We start from the raw sequence: 18,053 nt of genomic DNA on the forward strand, positions 1-18,053 counted from the left end.
ACACTCCGTTCCACCCTACAATGGACCGCACAGGACGCTACAAACCGTTCCGGCCAATCCAGTTCCGCGTCAGCGTCACGTGACTTTCGGGATGGGCGCAGCATTGCACGGGGTGCGTAGTCACGTGATGCATTCAAAGCTGTGGATTGGCCGGGATGGTTTGTAGCGTTCGTTGGCGGTCCATCGTAAGGGGAAACACAGTATACCCAATGTCGAGTTTATGACTCACGCGTCCGTGCCCGAGAAATGACTCGACCAACGCAAATAATAGTTGAAAAGAAAAACGAGAAAATAGGCCATGGAACGATGAATGCCAAACGATTCATGCCCGTCTTGGCCTATACTTACACAACGTCGACGTGTTGGTGCCACCCGACCGGCGAGCTTGACATATCGCATCTTGCTTGTTTCAGAGACGGTGTCTGAGGGCCCATTCGAGACGTGTTAGTTGAGGGTGCACCGTAGTCTCCAGAAGGAGCTTCGCGTATTCAGCAGCAGTTGCCTTAGCGTCCCTGGAGTTGCCCAGCAATGGTACAGTCCTGCGGTGAAAGTTAGGTAACATTTTGGTATTTCCGAATTTGTGAAGTATATTTGATGTTGTCTCAGAAGTCCCGGAGTGTATGCTATTCCGCGATGCATTGGAAACACCGATAATCCGTCTTATACATTTTAATCATATGAAATCAGTTTATCCAATGATGAGGATGAGCGTGGAATTGTGCCAGAATCGTCGTGTGGCCTCTGTGGCAAAAATGTGTCCCTCCCTTTAAGGAGCATGATATCGATCGCTCTCTTCTCATTGGTTGAACTGGTTAAATAAAGACCAATGATTGGTGTTTTTCGCGGGTTGCGCTGCAGTATACACTAACATATTTATGACAGTGCAACGTGATTTACGAAACGACGAGTTCACGTGCAAAGGTTTAATTCTGCTGGCACACATTTTGATTTTCAACGTTAAAAACAATTATTAGCGTGTTTAAATGGTCACATAAAAAAAGCGTTTTTTTTTTTAGATAGTGCTTTTGTACATGCGAAATCCTTATTGTTGTTTTGGGGGGCTTTGTAATATTGTCAGAGAGAGTGACTGCTTTTGTGGCGGCAGAAGTTTACTCCAATACCAAAAAGCGATATCAACTTCTAGCCAATAAGAACACCGAAGAGCGAATCACGAGGAAAGAAGCGTGAACGTAATACGTTTCTTAACATGTTTCTGTGTTTCTTAAGCTCTCAATTTCTATTAGCGCCGAGATGTTTCGGTGGCGCCCTCTTGTGGTTTCCATCCGTGACGTCAAGACAGGGATTCGCCTCGCCGTGACGTCACGAGTTGTTACACTGGCAACTTACCATCAGTTGCGACGACAAGTTCGACGGTGTCTCTAAAAACACAGTGGACGCTAGGAGATAGCCATCGCATTTTGAAACTGACATCGTCAAAGTTGATAGTTTGACAATGTTCTTATGCCCATGGTTTGGCCAATCGTGGAGAGCTGACCGCAGCGGCGCTTTTGGTCACACATCTCGCTAATAGCTGCTAAATCTCAGGGGGCGGGAAAACGCATTTTATTTGCCTTTTACACCGACAACTAAACATTATGTCTGGAAGAAAAAAAAAAAAATACCGTGATTTAACTTGTTTTTGAAGCAACGCAATTCTGACGCTTGGGTGAAACAAAACGGTTGTCCTATATTTGTCCACCCTTGTCGCAAAGTTGCGTTGCTAGAAGAAAAAAAGAGCGAGCTCCGGGCTTTCAGCTTCCCTGACAAGAACGCGCGCTCGTGCAGTGCAAGCACTGTTCAGGGCCACATGCTCGCGCTCGTGGCATCAGCTGCGTCTGGGCTTAAGGTGAAACGAGGTATAGCATCTTTTTCTGCTTCCGTCTCAGGGGTCTTTCAAATGGCATTTATGTCGAAAACCTTTGGAGAATCCGCGAACCTGCGCGTGCCGATTGGTAGCGAGCTGGTTCGCTACTCGTCCAAAGGCCTTCGTCATAAATGCCATTTAGATGGCCCGTGGACAGGGATCTTACAGTGTACGCGATTTAGCATTGTGCCTAATGTTCGATCCTCGCGAGGCCTCCGACGAACAGCTTGAAGCACGCTGAACGAGGAATAGACCGATCTCACCAAGCGTTCCACGCATGCGTGACGCCGCCATAACTGTAGTTCACAGGAGGGAGGCAGACGCCAGTTCACGAGAGAGCTCATGTCGCCTCGTGCTCTGCTCGCGCAGACCTCCAGCAGGGTTGTCGCGCGTGCAGAAAGACTACAGCTCCCACGATGCAATGTCGGCAGCGGTGGCGTACTCAAACTAGCTGGTGAGATTGGTCTATTAATTTTTTATACCCCACGCCCGCGCTTTCCCGCGGACTGTCCATGGAAACATATACGCGCTTCTGCATTCCCTAAAAAGATGGAAATGTGTACAGAAAATCGGCAAACAATAATCTTACTCTTGGCTACGCCCTGCGTTTTGAAACAGTTTAATTTCGCCATAACGGTTTTTGCGGAAATGTTGTCCGCGTCTCGTCAGCACTTTTTGAGTTTTGCTTTGGGGTCACATCGGGTTATAATATAGCCGACAACAAATGCTGTTCGCAAGCCTGCCAAACACACCATGTCAGAAAACTTTTTGGCGCGCGAGAATCACTAACAGGTGATAAAAATATATTTGCAAATGTACGCTACTGATCAACACTTTTTGGGTTGCCACTCACACACACATACACGCAGACACAGACACACGCACATAAACACACACACACACACGCGCACACACACACACACACGCACACACACAAAGGTGGTTTATTTTGTCACCAGAAATAATTGGGTATTTTTGTTTTAGTAAGACCAGGTTTTTACGATGTTTGACAAACACATTCGAGTCAACATCGGGACATGCTGCGATTGTACACCATTATACGGAGTGCTCGCGGCGTGTGGATTGGACGCGGTCACGGCGTTCAACTCTGTCTGTCGTCCAGCCAACGCGTTGGTGCGGTTCGCACGCGACGCCTTTGCGAGTGGAATCACTAGTTGGCGACTACCATTAATACCTAAGCAGTTTTACAGAAGTTTAATCACACTACATTTCTCGGTGTGACCATTAATCCATACCTTGAGTGGTACAGTCAAGTATCAGAAGTAATAAAAAAATTCACAAGAATGTACAGAGCGCGACACTGTTAGCGCGAACAAGCGATCGCCGGTTTTTCTAGTTTTTATCTTTGAAACCAAAGGATGTTATCAAAGTTATTATTGCTACGGCAAGAGCTCATTTAGGCCTATAATGTAGGCGATAAAAATTCGTGCTTGCTAATACTACATAGAAGTAAAATACGAAAATGCGCCAATGTGTGTTCGCGCTAACGGTGTCGCGATGTGTACCTTAAAAAAAAACTATGACACTTTTTTCCGCTTAAAAAATCACGGGTAGTTTTTTGAAACGTAATATCTGTATGAAATGTAGTTTGTGTGCTGATTTACCGAACACAATTGCATAGTATTCAAGTTTCATATCCCATAACAATCGACACAAAGTTTTATTCATTATTCCGAGTGTGCGCAATTTCCATTTAGTATACACAAAATATTTTGTTCCTTGATAAATGCGTTGCGTTTAGAGTAGCCGTTTTGGCATTACAGTTCTGAAACCAATATGCCACTCCCTCATCTAGCCTTACAGCGGTTTGTACCCCATTATTTAACCAGATACTTCTTTTATTATTATTATTAATCGGGTATACAGGTTGCTGCAGCTTTAGCAGTTCCGCTGACTTCCTTAATACAAGCTGCAGTGAACCTGCTGCTAAAGTGGCAGGTTCTTTGCCGCTTTAGCAGTTCTGCTGACTTCCTTAATGCCCATTATTGACTGTGCCTGGTATACAAACTAATCATGGTGCCTTATTATTCGCGTCAACGCTGCTCTCAAACTATGAACACTGTCACTGAAGAAATCGCCTCCTTGATCATTTGTGCAGTCCTTTCCGGTATACTCTTGACGATTAGCTGCCGCATGTCCGCTGATTTTCAAATTGTACATTTATTGAAACAGGTTGCCGACAGCTTTGGACACGCTCTGCGTTACTTATGCTTTCAGTGATTGCACACTTAAGCTGTTCTCAATCTGATCTTAAGCTGTCGGCAGCACCACCTCCTCCCTCTCGGGCGTGCCGCCGCATCGCGACTGCCTCCGCCAGCCACACCACGGCTCTCTCCCCAAAAAGAAGTTTCTCGGTGCTTCTTCTTCCACGCGGCCGGTAGAATGGGACTCCGCGGCTCAAAATAGCCGCGCGGCAGGGAGGGCCGACACACCAACTCCGTAATACCCGAGCCCAGGGTTTGGAGCCGGAGTCTCGGAGGGCAACGCCGCAAGCCGGTCTCCGAAACTCCGTTGGAGGCCGCTTTCTTTTGCCAGCTCCAAACCGGTGACCCGCGTAGGTCATCGTCGTCGCTCATTTTTTTTTTTTTTCTTTTCGTGTGTGCTGTAACAGCTCTCGATCTAGGCCCAACGTCGCCCCTGAAGAATATCGTCGAAGCAAAGTCATCGTGTCGGCGCGCGTGCACACGGCCGTCACTGACGACTTCGAGACAGGATCGGACAGTGGAGTTGCTTTTGTTTTAATTTTTTTGTTGTTAATCTTAGCCTAGTCTTCTGACTACGCTCTGCAAATGCGACTCAGCGTCCTTGAGTGAGAGAGTGAAAACTTTTTTCTTTTTTTTTTCGCTTGTGGCGCGTGAACGTCGGACGTGGTACGGATGTCATCCGGATTCGATCCGAGGTGAGAATTTTTCTATTTCCTTCCATTTTGTCTAGGTTAGAGAGTCCATACAAGCGGCACAGGAAGGGGTGTCACGTTGCGAGCCGATGCAACGAAGAAATGTTGCCAAGTGCCGTCTTCTTTCTCGGTCTTTTTATAGAGCGTGACGTTCGGACGCTAATTGGTCAAGAGCAGGAGTTGTCCGCCGCCTCGTGTGACTCGTAATTGGCGTCCCGATACATTCACTTGACGTGCGATGCGATGGGTTTTGGGCGACCGAGTTTTATCACACGACGATCACTAACTGGGTGTGTGTGAAGTGGTGAATACTATACGTTGGATGAAGGGAACGAGCCGGGACTTCACACGTGAACTGGAGCTAGGCCTATTGCGCTCGCTTGGCCACGACTCGTAACAGTGGAGACCCTTTCGGAAGTCACGTGCAGATTATTGTAAGGTCAAAACCACCGCGCAATGGCGGAGCTGAACAACCGACATCGTGGAACGTGCAAGTCATTCCGTAAGATGGAGAACGTCGGAGCGCGGACTACGCTAGAGCCGACGAGCCAATCAAACAGCATCGAAAGTGCAACGTCACTTCGCGCTCATTACCTTTATCTCTGGCTGTGTTCCTACCTTCTCCAACCCAGACGTATAAAGTGTGCCGTGACGTTGAGGATTTAAGTTCGCCATTGTGTAGGGATTCCACAGCTACCAACAGAGGTATAGTATTTCGAAAGGGGTCTATTGTCACCGCACCATGGGTCCTCGCAAGAAAGGTTTATTTTGCGCCGTTTCTTTGTTGTTGTTTTTTCATTAAATTATGTTTTTGGTTTTACATACTCCACGTGCTTAGTTTGGTGATAGACGTAAAAAAGAATGAAGCGCAAACGTACTATACTACAGGGCTCTTCAAAAAGGAAGAGTAGATCTGCAAAAGACAAACACATTCCGCACATCATTGGATAGAGGAAAATTCAAAGTGTGTCTCACCTATGCCTAGTGACCCGATGATTCGTGCGTTGCAAGAAATGAAGTACCTATTTGATGTCTATCGCGCAACATAACTGGTGTTCATGTTGAGTGCAAAAATAAATCTCAAGGGACCATAAAGCTTTAAACTTTGAACGTTCTTCTGTCTAATGAGATGCAAAATGTTTTTCTGCTTTTTTTTTTAACAGTTTGTTTGAAACAAAATTGTGAAATATTTTTTTTAATAACCCTGTAATTCTTATTTCACAAAGAGTTCAACGTTCTCCAGGCCTAGCTGTTTGCCCTTGGCGGTATAACAAAACGCAGCAACCGCCTTCGGATGTTGTCTCTGAAGAAACCCCGACTGCAAGCGCTGTACGAGTTTCACGAAACTTGCGAGTCATTGTTATTGAGACTTCACTTTCGACACTGAATTGCCGCAACGGAACGCACGGTCCGCGCCTAATTGCATCGTATTGTGCGTGCCTAAAAGTCTTCGCAGCAACTTAGGCGAGACCGCTTGTTCAAAGACCATTGTTTGCTGCCACGCGCATTGTCTGTCGAGCGCGTGCGGGTTTCGGAATAGAGTGGTCAGTTGGGAGCGGTCACATACGTATAGGGTGTTTTCACCGACGCCTTTTCGTCCCCCATGCTGCTGTTATGAGCAGCCTGGCGCGTGCACAAGGCGAGCACTTTGAAGATTCACTTCATACCCTCGAATTGGTAGTGAACAAAAGCTAATGAGTTTCATCACGCTGTCATCTAACAACAAAATGGCAGATTGACGTCATGTCAAAACACACTATTCGCGACTCTAACTAACTATAGGTGGCGCCACTCATTCTCCAAAATGGCGGTTATAGTGAGGGTCGGAGATGCGTGCCGCTGTTGAGCCTGTCTAGTGTGCTGGCTTCAATGAGAGACACAAATTATTTCTGGTAATACGAGGAAGCTGGGGTGTTATGAGCGCAGGTCACCTCTTTACCCTGAAAACAAGAACGGTGTTTGGCGTAACATTTACGCCAGGATGCCCGTTTTAATTCTGGAGTGAAACCGAAACTAACCTCTATTTTGGATTTAATTTCTTGCTATACTTCGGATTCTTTCATAACTCATGATGCGTTTCACATCGTAATTATTCAGTTAGAAAAGCTGTTCGCGGAAGCTTTATTTTGTGACATACATGTTCGATCCAGGCTGATATTTGAAGTTGTTATAGTTGTTTAAAACATCTGTGCTGATAGTTGTGCGTTCTCGCTGCCTTTTCTCGCTCAGATAATTGCCATCGGAAATAATGAACTGCGGTTTTTTTTATTAGTTCTGGGGTATTTAGATTATTAATTGGTTTAACATTATTCCCAGCACAAGAATAAGAGAATAATTCAAATTTTTACAATATGTCCGCAAAACGTATAAATTAATAAACGGTACGTTCTCACTGCAACAACCCAAAGACGGAATTCGAGTCAGACACCTGAAGTGTGTCTGTGTTTTTTATATGAACGCGGTGACGCATCGGACTTTATATTGCATCCAGTGTTTGACTGTTTGTCTATTTTGACAACAATGTCCGAGTTTTTCATATGCTAAAAAGAATACAAAATTATATCTTGCTGGAACGACTATTATGGCTTTTTTCTTGTGATCTTGGCTATAATTGGGGGCATACATTGCCGCGATTTGTATTAATAATAATAATTTTAAAATTCAGATATTTCTATGCGTAATTTTTCAAGCTCTAATATAATTTGTTGCTTATGATCTAACTTTAAACGCGCGAACAAATATGACAATCGAAAGTGTGCTAATTATCATCACTGGTGCCAATTGCAGCATTTTTAATTACAACGTAATAAAATAAAAATAGTCTAAAATCAATGAAAACATTCTAGCTAATGTGATAAATCCGTATAAAATTACATTAATTGTGGGTAAAGTATATTTTGCTATCAAAGTCGCGACTGTCGAGAATCTGCAAAACGTCCAAAGTCGCCGCCAATATCCTTCCAAGCCAAATGCCAATATATATATATATATATATATATATATATATATATATATATATATATATATATATATATATATATAAATAAATATAAAAAAAACAGTTGTGTTTTAGTTACCAATCTTTTCATAACATTTAGTTACTTTCATTTTTACGGTCCGTCGTTTTGCCTTTACAGTTTGAAGGATCGCCTACCTGCTTGTACGTCTGCTCACTGCAGCACGTTTCGTTGGCGTTGGAAGCCGGTGAAACAGTAGTGAGTTTTAGTATTGCGTACACGTGCGAAAGCAAGCGCTGTGTGCTTGCGTTAGCTTTGCGTGTTCCACACTGCGCGTGCGCGGAGCCCAAAATTTCGGTCTTGGATTGGCGCATGGCGATGAGGTGCAAGCACAACGTGGGGCACGCAACTCTACGCAAACGTACAGCGCTTTCGTTTGCTTTTCTACGCCATATTAAAACTCCCTAGTATAAGGTACAATCCCATACCAGCCGCAGAACTACGTTAGGACAGTGCAGAGTGTTGTCTGCATTTGGAAATGACATTTTGCGAGCCATGATCGCGAGCAGTTCCGCCGTGCCTGCTGGGCAGGAGAATTGGGGGACCTAGGGGGACCCTCACTAGAGCGCTTCCCGTTTCCGCCGAGGGAGGGCAAGCGTCGAGCTGGAGACGCGAATAGGACCACTGAGAAGACATTCGCTTTCATTTATTTTATTCCCTTATAATGACCTTAAAAAGAAGATATCCATTACGATTATAATTACGCCCGGTCAAAAAGTGAGTCATTAGGAAGATTACTTGTCTGTTTTAGATAGCGAGTGTATATAGACTCTAAGAAACATGATGAATACGTTTTGTCTTTACTGTAATACTTAGTATGAAATACTAATCACATGAAACGTCGTGGTGTGTGTCAGTGCAGAGTATGACGCTCCGCGCTGTGACACAGATTTTTTTGAAGGGTGTGACATTTTTTTTTCTCCATGTTATTCGCCTAGTTTTTTTCCATAGATTGCAGCGATGGGCTCTGCCATGTGCTTAGCGAGAAAGCAGACGCACCGGATTTCTTTGAGTGCATATAGGTTGAGGAACAAGGGTGACCGAGCATATATTCGCTTTTATTTATTTTACGCGCTCATTATGACCATAAATCAGTCTTCGGCAAGTTACCGAGAAAGAAGGGAATTCGTTACGATATAATTAGTCCCAGTCAAAACGCGCGCCTTCAGGAAGATTACTCGATTGCTTTAGACGTAAAACGTAACCATAACTTCTCTTATTACTTTGCATCCAAATTCCTCACCCTGGTTTATCCAATTAAGTTCAGGACAAGTCAAGGAGTTAATGTGGCAGATTTGCACGGCTTGCATGGGCTTCTCTTTTCTTCTTTGTTTAAGCTTTGCATTACATAAGTTTAGCCTTGATATATATATATATATATATATATATATTTCATTTTTTTATTTCATTTATTTGTACCTCACAAGCGTCCCAAGGGGGTATACATGAGGGGGGGAATTCAACAGTATACAAGGAAAACAGAACAGTTAAAATATGAACACACATCATGCAAAAATAACAATATAATTAAAACACGTGGAAAATATACATTTCAATTTACGCAGTATTGAGCACACGCACTTTTAAATTCGTCGACATTTACTAAAGTCACAATGTTGGCTGGAAGTCTGTTCCAGTCGGAAATTGCCAAGTGTAAAGGTGACGTCTGGAAAAGTTTAGTATGTGACGTTTGTAGTAGTACCTTATGCTGATGATCAAATCGAAGAAAAATACGGTGTGGCGGCTTTAATAGTTCAAACTTGAGGAGTCGGTTATTATAATAGATGTTATGGATGAAGGTTAGCCTAGAAAGTTTTCTTCTGATAGAGAGGAGTGGCAAGTCTGCTTTTTCTTTCAGCTGAGATACGCTTGTGTGTCGAGAATAATCTTTGTAAATAAATCTGCTTGCCCTGTTCTGAACTGACTCTATTTGTTGAATTAGGTAGTCTTGAGAAGGGGGGATTCCATATGATAGAGGCATACTCTAATTGAGACCGAACATATGATTTGTAAGCAAGTAAACGAACGTCCGGAGGTGCCAGATATAATATTCGTCTTAGAAAACCTAATGACCTAATAGCCTTGCTAGCCACATAATTTACGTGGTCCTGCCAGTGTAGGTTCTCGCTCAAAATAACTCCTAGATATTTGCAGTTATTTACTTTCTCGGTTGATAGATGTCCTATTGAGTAGTTAAAACTTAATGATATTTTTTTTTTTGTGGAGAAGCTCATAAATTTAAATTTTGAGGTATTGATGCTCATTTGCCAGCGATCACACCATAAAGAGAGGGCGGCTAAGTCATGCTGTAGTGAGAGACAGTCGGGCTAGTTTTTGACAGTTCTATAAATAACGCAGTCGTCTGGAAAGAGTCTGACTGTAGAGGAAGTGCTAGTGGCAATATCATTATTATAGATAAGGAATAACAAGGGGCCCAAAACTGATCCCTGGGGAACTCCAGACTTCACATTAATACTAGAAGAAACATTACAATGAAAGGAAACTGCCTGTGTTCTGTTGGTCATAAATTCCCGAATCCAGTTAATTAAAGAACTCTCAATATTAAGACACTCGAGTTTTTTTAAGTAGGCGTTTATGTGGCACGCGGTCAAACGCCTTAGAAAAATCAATAAAAATAGTGTCAGTCTGAAGGCGCAAATGTATGTTTGTGTGTAGATCGGTTAATAATTTAAAAAAGTTTGGTTTCGCAAGACCGGTTTTTCCGAAAGCCACGCTGATTTATGAAAATGAAACCCTTGTCTACAAGAAAGTTCATTATATGAGTGTACAAAACATGCTCAAGAATCTTGCATGGGACACTGGTGAGAGATATCGGTCGATAATTACAAAACAACGATTTACTACCAGATTTGTAAACTGGAGTGACTATTGCATGTTTCCAGTCATGCGGTATAATGCTCTGGTCTAAGGATTGTTGATAAAGCTGTGCAAGAAGAAGCCCGGCATATGGCTGTGTAAGTTTTAGTAGCTTGGAACTGATGCCATCGGCACCGGGAGAAGACTGGAGGGGCAGGTTTTGTATTATATTGTTAATACCATCCGGGTCAATATTAATCTTAGATAATAAAGAATGGTTGTGTGCAAAATCACACTGGGGCAGCGGGTAAGACTCTTCGGTAAAAACATCTCCGAAGTATATAAGCAACGAAAACTATCTAGGCGTTCGCAGCAAGAAACAATAAGTAATAACCTACTTAGCTCAAAAACTAGTATACCTATTACTCCCTATCAAGAATAATGGAATAATAACAAATTCACCCGCGCAAACGAAAGTGATGCCTGCGCAATTTAACTATTCCTTTGATTTTGTTTTTATTATTATGCTCGCCCACTGTTGAGATCTTTCCATTGATTTCTTCTTATTATTGTTCTTGAATTAATGAACATATATAGAGATGCTAGCGATACCTTTGCAGCCCCGACAACTGACTGACAGCTAATAGATTATTTATGAAGCTCGGAAGTGGGAACTTTACGAACCGAGATGCGTGGGTATTTTTGTATTGAAATCCAGGCTATGCCTGCCATTCCGGTGGCAACGTAAGGTCACGACGCGCTGCCACGCGGTTTGCACGGTTAACTTTCTAAGCCGTAGAATAAATTGTCGTTGCGCCGATAGACCGCGCCATCCCTTTCTTGATGCTCGTATTGGAAACTCCTCTCCTGGCAACAGCTTATTAGTACATTCTTGTTCTGTCTAACACATATTTTCTCGCATAATCCAGGTTGAAATGTTTTATTATTTTTTCGTCCCGCATACCAGATACGAAACTTACGTGACTTGGAACGACAGGAAGCAGAAAACGTTGATATATGCCGACCCACGCTAAAAGCCGAGCTCCCACTGCTTATAGTCTGCTCAAACTGTTTGTAATGAGAGCTTTTCTGCGATGTGGTTCCATTTGGAGGCGATCGGTCGAGAGCGTCTAAAACACGGCATCATCGGCGCTCGTATTCAGAAAACCAAACACTTCGATGTACGGAAGAACGGTACAGTGAAAAACAAGGCCTAAAAAAAAATCGTTTCTTTTTATGGCCTGGAAATTAAATGCGGCGACAGCCGAGGCAGCTGCGCGCTTTGCTGCACACAGACTACAGACAACCACATTGCAACGGTAATTTTCTCATTAAATATATAGCTGTATATGTTTTTGCTCGGTAAACATAGCGGATATTTTTTTCTTTTCTTCCGATAAATTTAGTGGGGATTTTCTTGGTAATGTCGACATTGAGACGGGGGAAGGCGGGAAACATTTCTCCCTTAAAATTAGCGGCTAAATTTTTCCGATAGATTTTGCGGAATGGTTTTTCCGCTAACGTCATGGGTGTTACGTGACGGCGTGATGGGACACTGGAATAGCTTGCCTGATAGTGTTGTCAATAATCCTCCATGACGTGAAAAGTTACTAGTACCTCCCACCTACATATCGTCGCTTCTCGATCACCATGCAAGATAGGCACACCATCGTGTAAAACTGTACCACTTTTCACAATTCATTCGTACCTCGAACGGCGCGTTCGTAGAACTACCTCCCAGCATTTGTGCTAACGTTAGCTAATGACGCTGTGTTTAAAACTGCCTTAACAATGTCACTATGTTAGTATTGTCTTAATGGCTAATTATTTACATTCTTAAAATTTGTTGTTGCTTTTTGTTTTCATCTTTATATACCTGTCTCCCCATCCCCTCCGTAATGCCCAAGTGGCCCGGTGGCATATGAAATAAATTAAAAAAAGGGTCGAGCGTATTTTTATTTGTAAAATCCTCACCTCAAATTCGCTGTCGTATTGTCTGACTGTCCCATAATCATGTTTAGTTGTTGCTGTTTTGGTAACCACGTCCGCTCGATCAAAAACAAGGTACGACCGTACGGCCCGTCACATCGCGTCGGCGTACATAGGCGAAGGCGATATTGATCCGTTTATACTACTGTCAGCGTTAGCGTATGGTCGTGTACGCCCCGGGCAATTCCGGGGACGCGCGCTGCTGAGCAGCACCGGAGAGACAACGATCAGCTGAGACTGTAGACTTGTACACGTTACTGAAAAAAGTAACCGGTTACGATTACAATAACTTTACTGTGAAAAGCGACCCGATAACTATTACAATTACAGCCTCAAAAAAGTAATCGAAAAATTTCTCTAAAATAATCAATTACTTCCCACATTACTTTTCATTTAACTTTTTTTTTGTTACGGTAACATAATTCTCGGGAAGTCTCGCGCTCAGTTGTTGCAAAAAAAAGAAAAAGAAAAGAAAGCCTTGACCGTTTTAGCTTAGAGCTGAGTGAGTGACGCCAAAACACCCAATCCCTCTCGTGAAAAAAAGAAATAAAAAAAGAGCCGCTGTTTAAATACATTACTCACAAGAAACTGGATGAGGTCATTTTTCATACCCAAACTTAGTCTCGGGTGTACCAAAGAAAAATATACCCAGAAAACGAAGCACAGTGAAGTAGTCTACTGATTTTCCAGGTCGCGTGCTTAATAATTTCGAAAAAGAAAGAAAAAATTGATCGTTGCCCAGAGCTGAGTGACCCCAGTACATCTAACCCCCCCCCCCCCCCCTTTTCCTAAAAAAAAAAAAAAAACTATATTGAGAAAAATTGTAATGGGTAATTTTGTAATCGATTGCAGTAAAAAGAAATTCAATTACAAAAATGGTTACTCCTTAAAGGAAGTTATTGAAGAATTACAAGATTACAGCAAAATGTCATCGATTACAAGTAGCCTATTATTTGTAACCCGTTACGTACAAGTCTGGCGGAGAAATGCCACGGAACAAACCAACCAGCGCCAGGGCCGTCATCGACCAGTAGCGCCGCGGTGGTCGCGTCTCGCCGTTTGCAGCGTTTCTGGCGGGCCGCACTTCTGCGTTTCAGATCGAGCGGCCGTGTCTGTACCCACTCCTGCTGCCTCGGCCTGTTAATAATTGGCAATAGGAAATAAATTAAAAAAAATATCCCGTGACACCGTTACACATGACACCATGACACCGTTACATGACACCATGAACTCGCGTCACGCCGTGACGTCACGTGAGACCCTGACGCCAGTGACTCCATGACGTCACATGACATAATGACGTAATGTGCCACGACGATCCTACAAGAAACACGCCCGAGGATCCGCTCCGAAAACACGCCAATGGAGAGTTTTAGTAAATCACTCCGATAACTCGACATAAGACATAAGACAGACTGTATTTTGCACGATGTATCACCGTGTGACCACGGCTTTAAGCGTCGGTGTCACACCGCGCTAATGGATCAGGCAAAAGACGCTGTTCAGACACCGTCCGAGGTGCCTTTCTCCCTTGTATGAACAAGTCTTGTCATATCGGTCATGCAAGAAAACTGTCTGCGGACGACTTCGAAGCCCACACATACATGAAGCACACGTGGTTCGAACGTGCTCGCGACGCGTACGCAGACAATTCCGTCATCGCGTCTGCAGAGAAACTACGCGTCTTTTTGTACGATACATGATCAGCGGGACCCCTGCTTTAGACTGCACACCTGGCGGCGATAAACGCGGACTTGTTCGTATATAAGTAGCGCGTCGGTTTCTCGTCTTCGACATAAACACCGAATCGTTCGGGATGAGTCTCTCCCGTTTTTTTCTTGTCCTCACGCGGGCGTGCCGTGACCTTTCCCTTCGCTCGTGTCTTAGACTGCATTAGTTTCCGGTGCAGTCTCGACGGCGGGGGAAGGGGCTAAGATAAAAAAGACAGGCGTGGCTCAGCGGGCCACCTCTGCCAGCCAGGCGCCCGCCCGCGCTCGCTGCGCCCGCGGCTCGTCACAGCGTGTGCGCTGCGGCAGCCTTCGTCTGCGCCCGTCTAAATTTACCCGCGGCGTTCCGCGCCAGTCGCACGCGACACGAAAGTAAGAAAAAGCCGGCTCCGCATTAACCCAGTGGCCCTGCAGCCTGGAACAAGCGAGAGCTATAAATACGGGGACCCCGTGTGTGCACGCCACTGTTTGCGCTTCTGTTCTTCGGTTCGAATCCTATAACGTAACCTGCCTCCTTCTTTTGTTCGGGAAGTAAAGGAAGGCCGGGGATACGCGAGCCTGTGGTGGTGACGTAACCCTCGATTGTATCTCCTCCAGACGTTTATGCCGTCTTCGAATAGACGGCATGAACGCACACTACAAAATCCGGAGCGCCTACTTTCCCACGAAGCACTTTGGAGGGCCTATCGCTGCAATCTGAGCGGAGGCCTCGCCGAATGACGTTGCTAAAAAAATGTCTAGACGTGGAAAAGAAAATGGTGTGCCCTGTGACATTGTGCTTGACGTTTCACCCTGCTGAGTCTCACAGCATATACTGTTAGTTTCCTTTTGGTCGTTCGCCACGGACCCTCCGTAAAGTGCGGCGAATGGCTCTTTCCAGTGCTTTTGCTGGGAAATACACCAGATCTCATGGAGTGTGCTGGCGAGAAGGATGGGGCAGGGATTGAAGATATTTTAAAATCGTTACGACTTTTTTGTTAATTAGACGTGTGTGTGGGTAGCACGGTAACAGCTACACTAAAGCTGCTTGTGTTCGCGCTACAAAACATAAAAACCTTTCTCTCTCTCTTTTTTTTTTTTTTTTTTGAACTACGAGAGCAATAAATTTGACTCAAGTAAAGTTCGTTGGACCATTAAAAAAAGATCGAAAATTCTGCGTGTCGCTTTTTTAATATATTTTTTTTATCTTTGGTTTTGAAACAAGTTCGCTATCTTTACTGGATGGTCATCTATTACAATAGGCAAAGAAAACAAAAAGGTTTTACGAAATATTTTTTAAATTTAAAATAAAGCTATTTTTTTATATATTTTTAGCTCTATTTATTTTACTATCGAAAAAAAAAAACGGGCGAAACAGCAAGAAAAGCTAATTGCCCACAGGCATTACCTCTCAATTAAATAGTTCTGATGCTCTTCGGACACACAAACGCGATATTCTGTCAACTGCCCAGACATTAATGTCACTACATTCACAAAGACACACGAGAGCTAAATGTACCGTAAAATACATCCGGCAATAACCGTGCATTATCTTATTAACAGTTTTGTTTTTTTAAAATGTACAACGAAAGCGCCCGGCCCCGACGTAAGTTTTCATCATGATTCCTCGCTAACCGTCGCCGAGAACGGCCCCATGAGTATGCTCCTACATGTCCATCCATTAGGGGCTAATTATCTTATTCATTAATCACTCCTCCGTGTCTTGGAACCTCTGGACAACGTCAATTAAACGAGCCTTTTCGGAACAGCTTTTTTTTTTTTTTTTTTTTTTTTTTTTGTAAGTCGTTTAACACGATTGATGCCTCGGAGTCGGCGAATTCAAGTTAATAAGAGGTGATGTTTAGACTTTAAGACTGGGAGGGAGCTTAATAAATTAGAAGGCACAGATGAAAGGTGACAGACAGCGTCTCAACAACGTGTCTCAATTTCCTTTCATGTGTCAGGGTTGAAACATCATGATTTTAATACGCACCAGCTCGCCTGCGCTTTGAACATTTTTTTTCGTTAACAAAAGGGTTTTTGGTTGTTGCTTCTGTAGTTACACTTGGTTGATTCTAAATCGTTTATAAAAGAAAAAAGGGGCGTCAGGTATTCAGTGTGTGTGAATGTCGAGACTGCATTACCTTATTGTGCTCGACCACCGAAGTTTTATTTAAAGAAATGGTGAACCGAAATTTTGATTTCAGAAAACAATGCAGGAGCTGTAGGCGGGACGTTACAATCCCTACAACAGTACTCGTAAGGCGATATCTCGAATGGACGGCCGTATTTTTGGAAAGGAAAGGTCGAGATTGAACAAGGCCGACGAGGCGCGTGACGTCAACATATTTCGTTTCCTCCTCTTTTCGGTTCGCCCCCTTAAGGCAGCGAGGCAGCGAAGACGCGAGGCCGTTCCCTCTCCTTCTTGAAGAAACAAGACGTGAATATATCTGTCAAATGCGGCTCCTTTTCTTTTAGGAAATACGGTCATCCGTTCGAAATATTGCTGTATGAGGGATGTTTTGGCGTTTTTAGCATCCCGTTGCACGCTTTTGCTGCAGTGTTTTGTGGAATCCAGATTTCAGTTCAGCATCCCTTTAAAGGCAAAGTTTAGGTAGTCAGTGATTTGCCTTAAATTTGACTCTACAGATTAGTAGACATAATGCAATGTAGTAACACAGATTACCACTGACAACGTTTTCTTTTTCTTTCTTTTTTTCCGAAGGCATTACATTTTTATCTTTAGTCTCAGAGTCTTCATTGCCAATACTGGAAACGTGACGCCAAATGTGGTAATATGGGGGTAGTACAGCAATTGTTCCCGACAGGTTGGAAGACGTTCGATGGTGTAAAATAAATGCTTAAAAATCTCACGCGAAAAAAAAAAATAACACAAACCCGGGCAAAATATTGTGTTTCTTAGACAGCCTGCTCGGGTTGTAAGTTTTATAATATGCAGACTTGGGTAGTATCGCGATACTGTAACTTACTTTTTTGCTAACTTTTAACTGTAACTCGATATAAAAATATATAACCTATTTTGTGAACACTACCACGGGTTCGGCCATGCGCGGTTGGGTCCCACATTAAACGCTACAAAATAAAACAAAAACTGAAAACTTTTTTTACGTCGAAGCAAAGTGCCGGCGCAGAAAGCATACGTTTTTCTACTTCTCTCTCTCTTTTTTTTTTTTTTTTCATCGCGCGGAAAAGCGCGTTTAGCATTTGCTTTATTTCAACCTTTTTGTGCGTGGCTCTCTGCCCCGTCTTCACCCTTTCCGGCCTGATCGAACACCCCCGCCTCTTCAGCCAAGCGACAGAGCCACCTTGCGGAAATGCGCAACGCGTAGACACCTAAAGCGCGAAATACACGTACGTCGAAACCGTCCGATCCGACGTGCGAACTGCCGGAATGACCTATGGGGGCGATGGTTTTCGTAGCACCGGAGAGCGTTGAAAACCCTCGCCTCCGACCGTCGTATTGCGTGATTGGACGTCGGATCGGACGGTTTCGTCGTACATGTGTTTCGCGCTTAACGGTGACCTGTTCAACGCCGAACGAGAGCCTCTGTCGACGGTGCCGCAGCAGTCGCGGCGATGGCTTTCTTTTGCGAAAGCGAGTCGCCGCCAGTAGACCGGGGCCACAGACGATGTTTCTACTGGTCGACTTTCCCTTTCCCAGGGGCAGTGAGCCCGTGATTCACGGTCGAGTCTATTGTTCTGCGTTGCATAGAAGAAATTAA

The 18,053-nt window shown here is 43.9% G+C and overlaps 1 protein-coding gene across 3 annotated transcripts in view; it reads left to right on the forward strand.

Moving 5' to 3' along the window:
• Positions 1 to 333: 333 nt before the first annotated feature.
• The window catches only part of LOC8025481 (basic salivary proline-rich protein 2), a 62,084-nt gene continuing 44,364 nt past the window's right edge, over positions 334 to 18,053 (forward strand). The window contains exon 1 of one of the 3 annotated variants that reach the window (XM_029969173.4): positions 334 to 551. In XM_029969173.4, the coding sequence (XP_029825033.2) occupies positions 529 to 551 (23 nt within the window). In that variant the 5' untranslated portion in view covers positions 334 to 528. Of the gene's footprint in view, positions 552 to 4,205; positions 4,785 to 18,053 lie in introns of those variants that run through there. The other 2 variants (XM_040500749.2, XM_029969174.4) reach the window with 2 other exon arrangements.

The sequence above is a fragment of the Ixodes scapularis genome, unplaced genomic scaffold (assembly GCF_016920785.2).
Source record: "Ixodes scapularis isolate PalLabHiFi unplaced genomic scaffold, ASM1692078v2 PGA_scaffold3__209_contigs__length_174095766, whole genome shotgun sequence".
NCBI lineage: Eukaryota > Metazoa > Arthropoda > Arachnida > Ixodida > Ixodidae > Ixodes > Ixodes scapularis.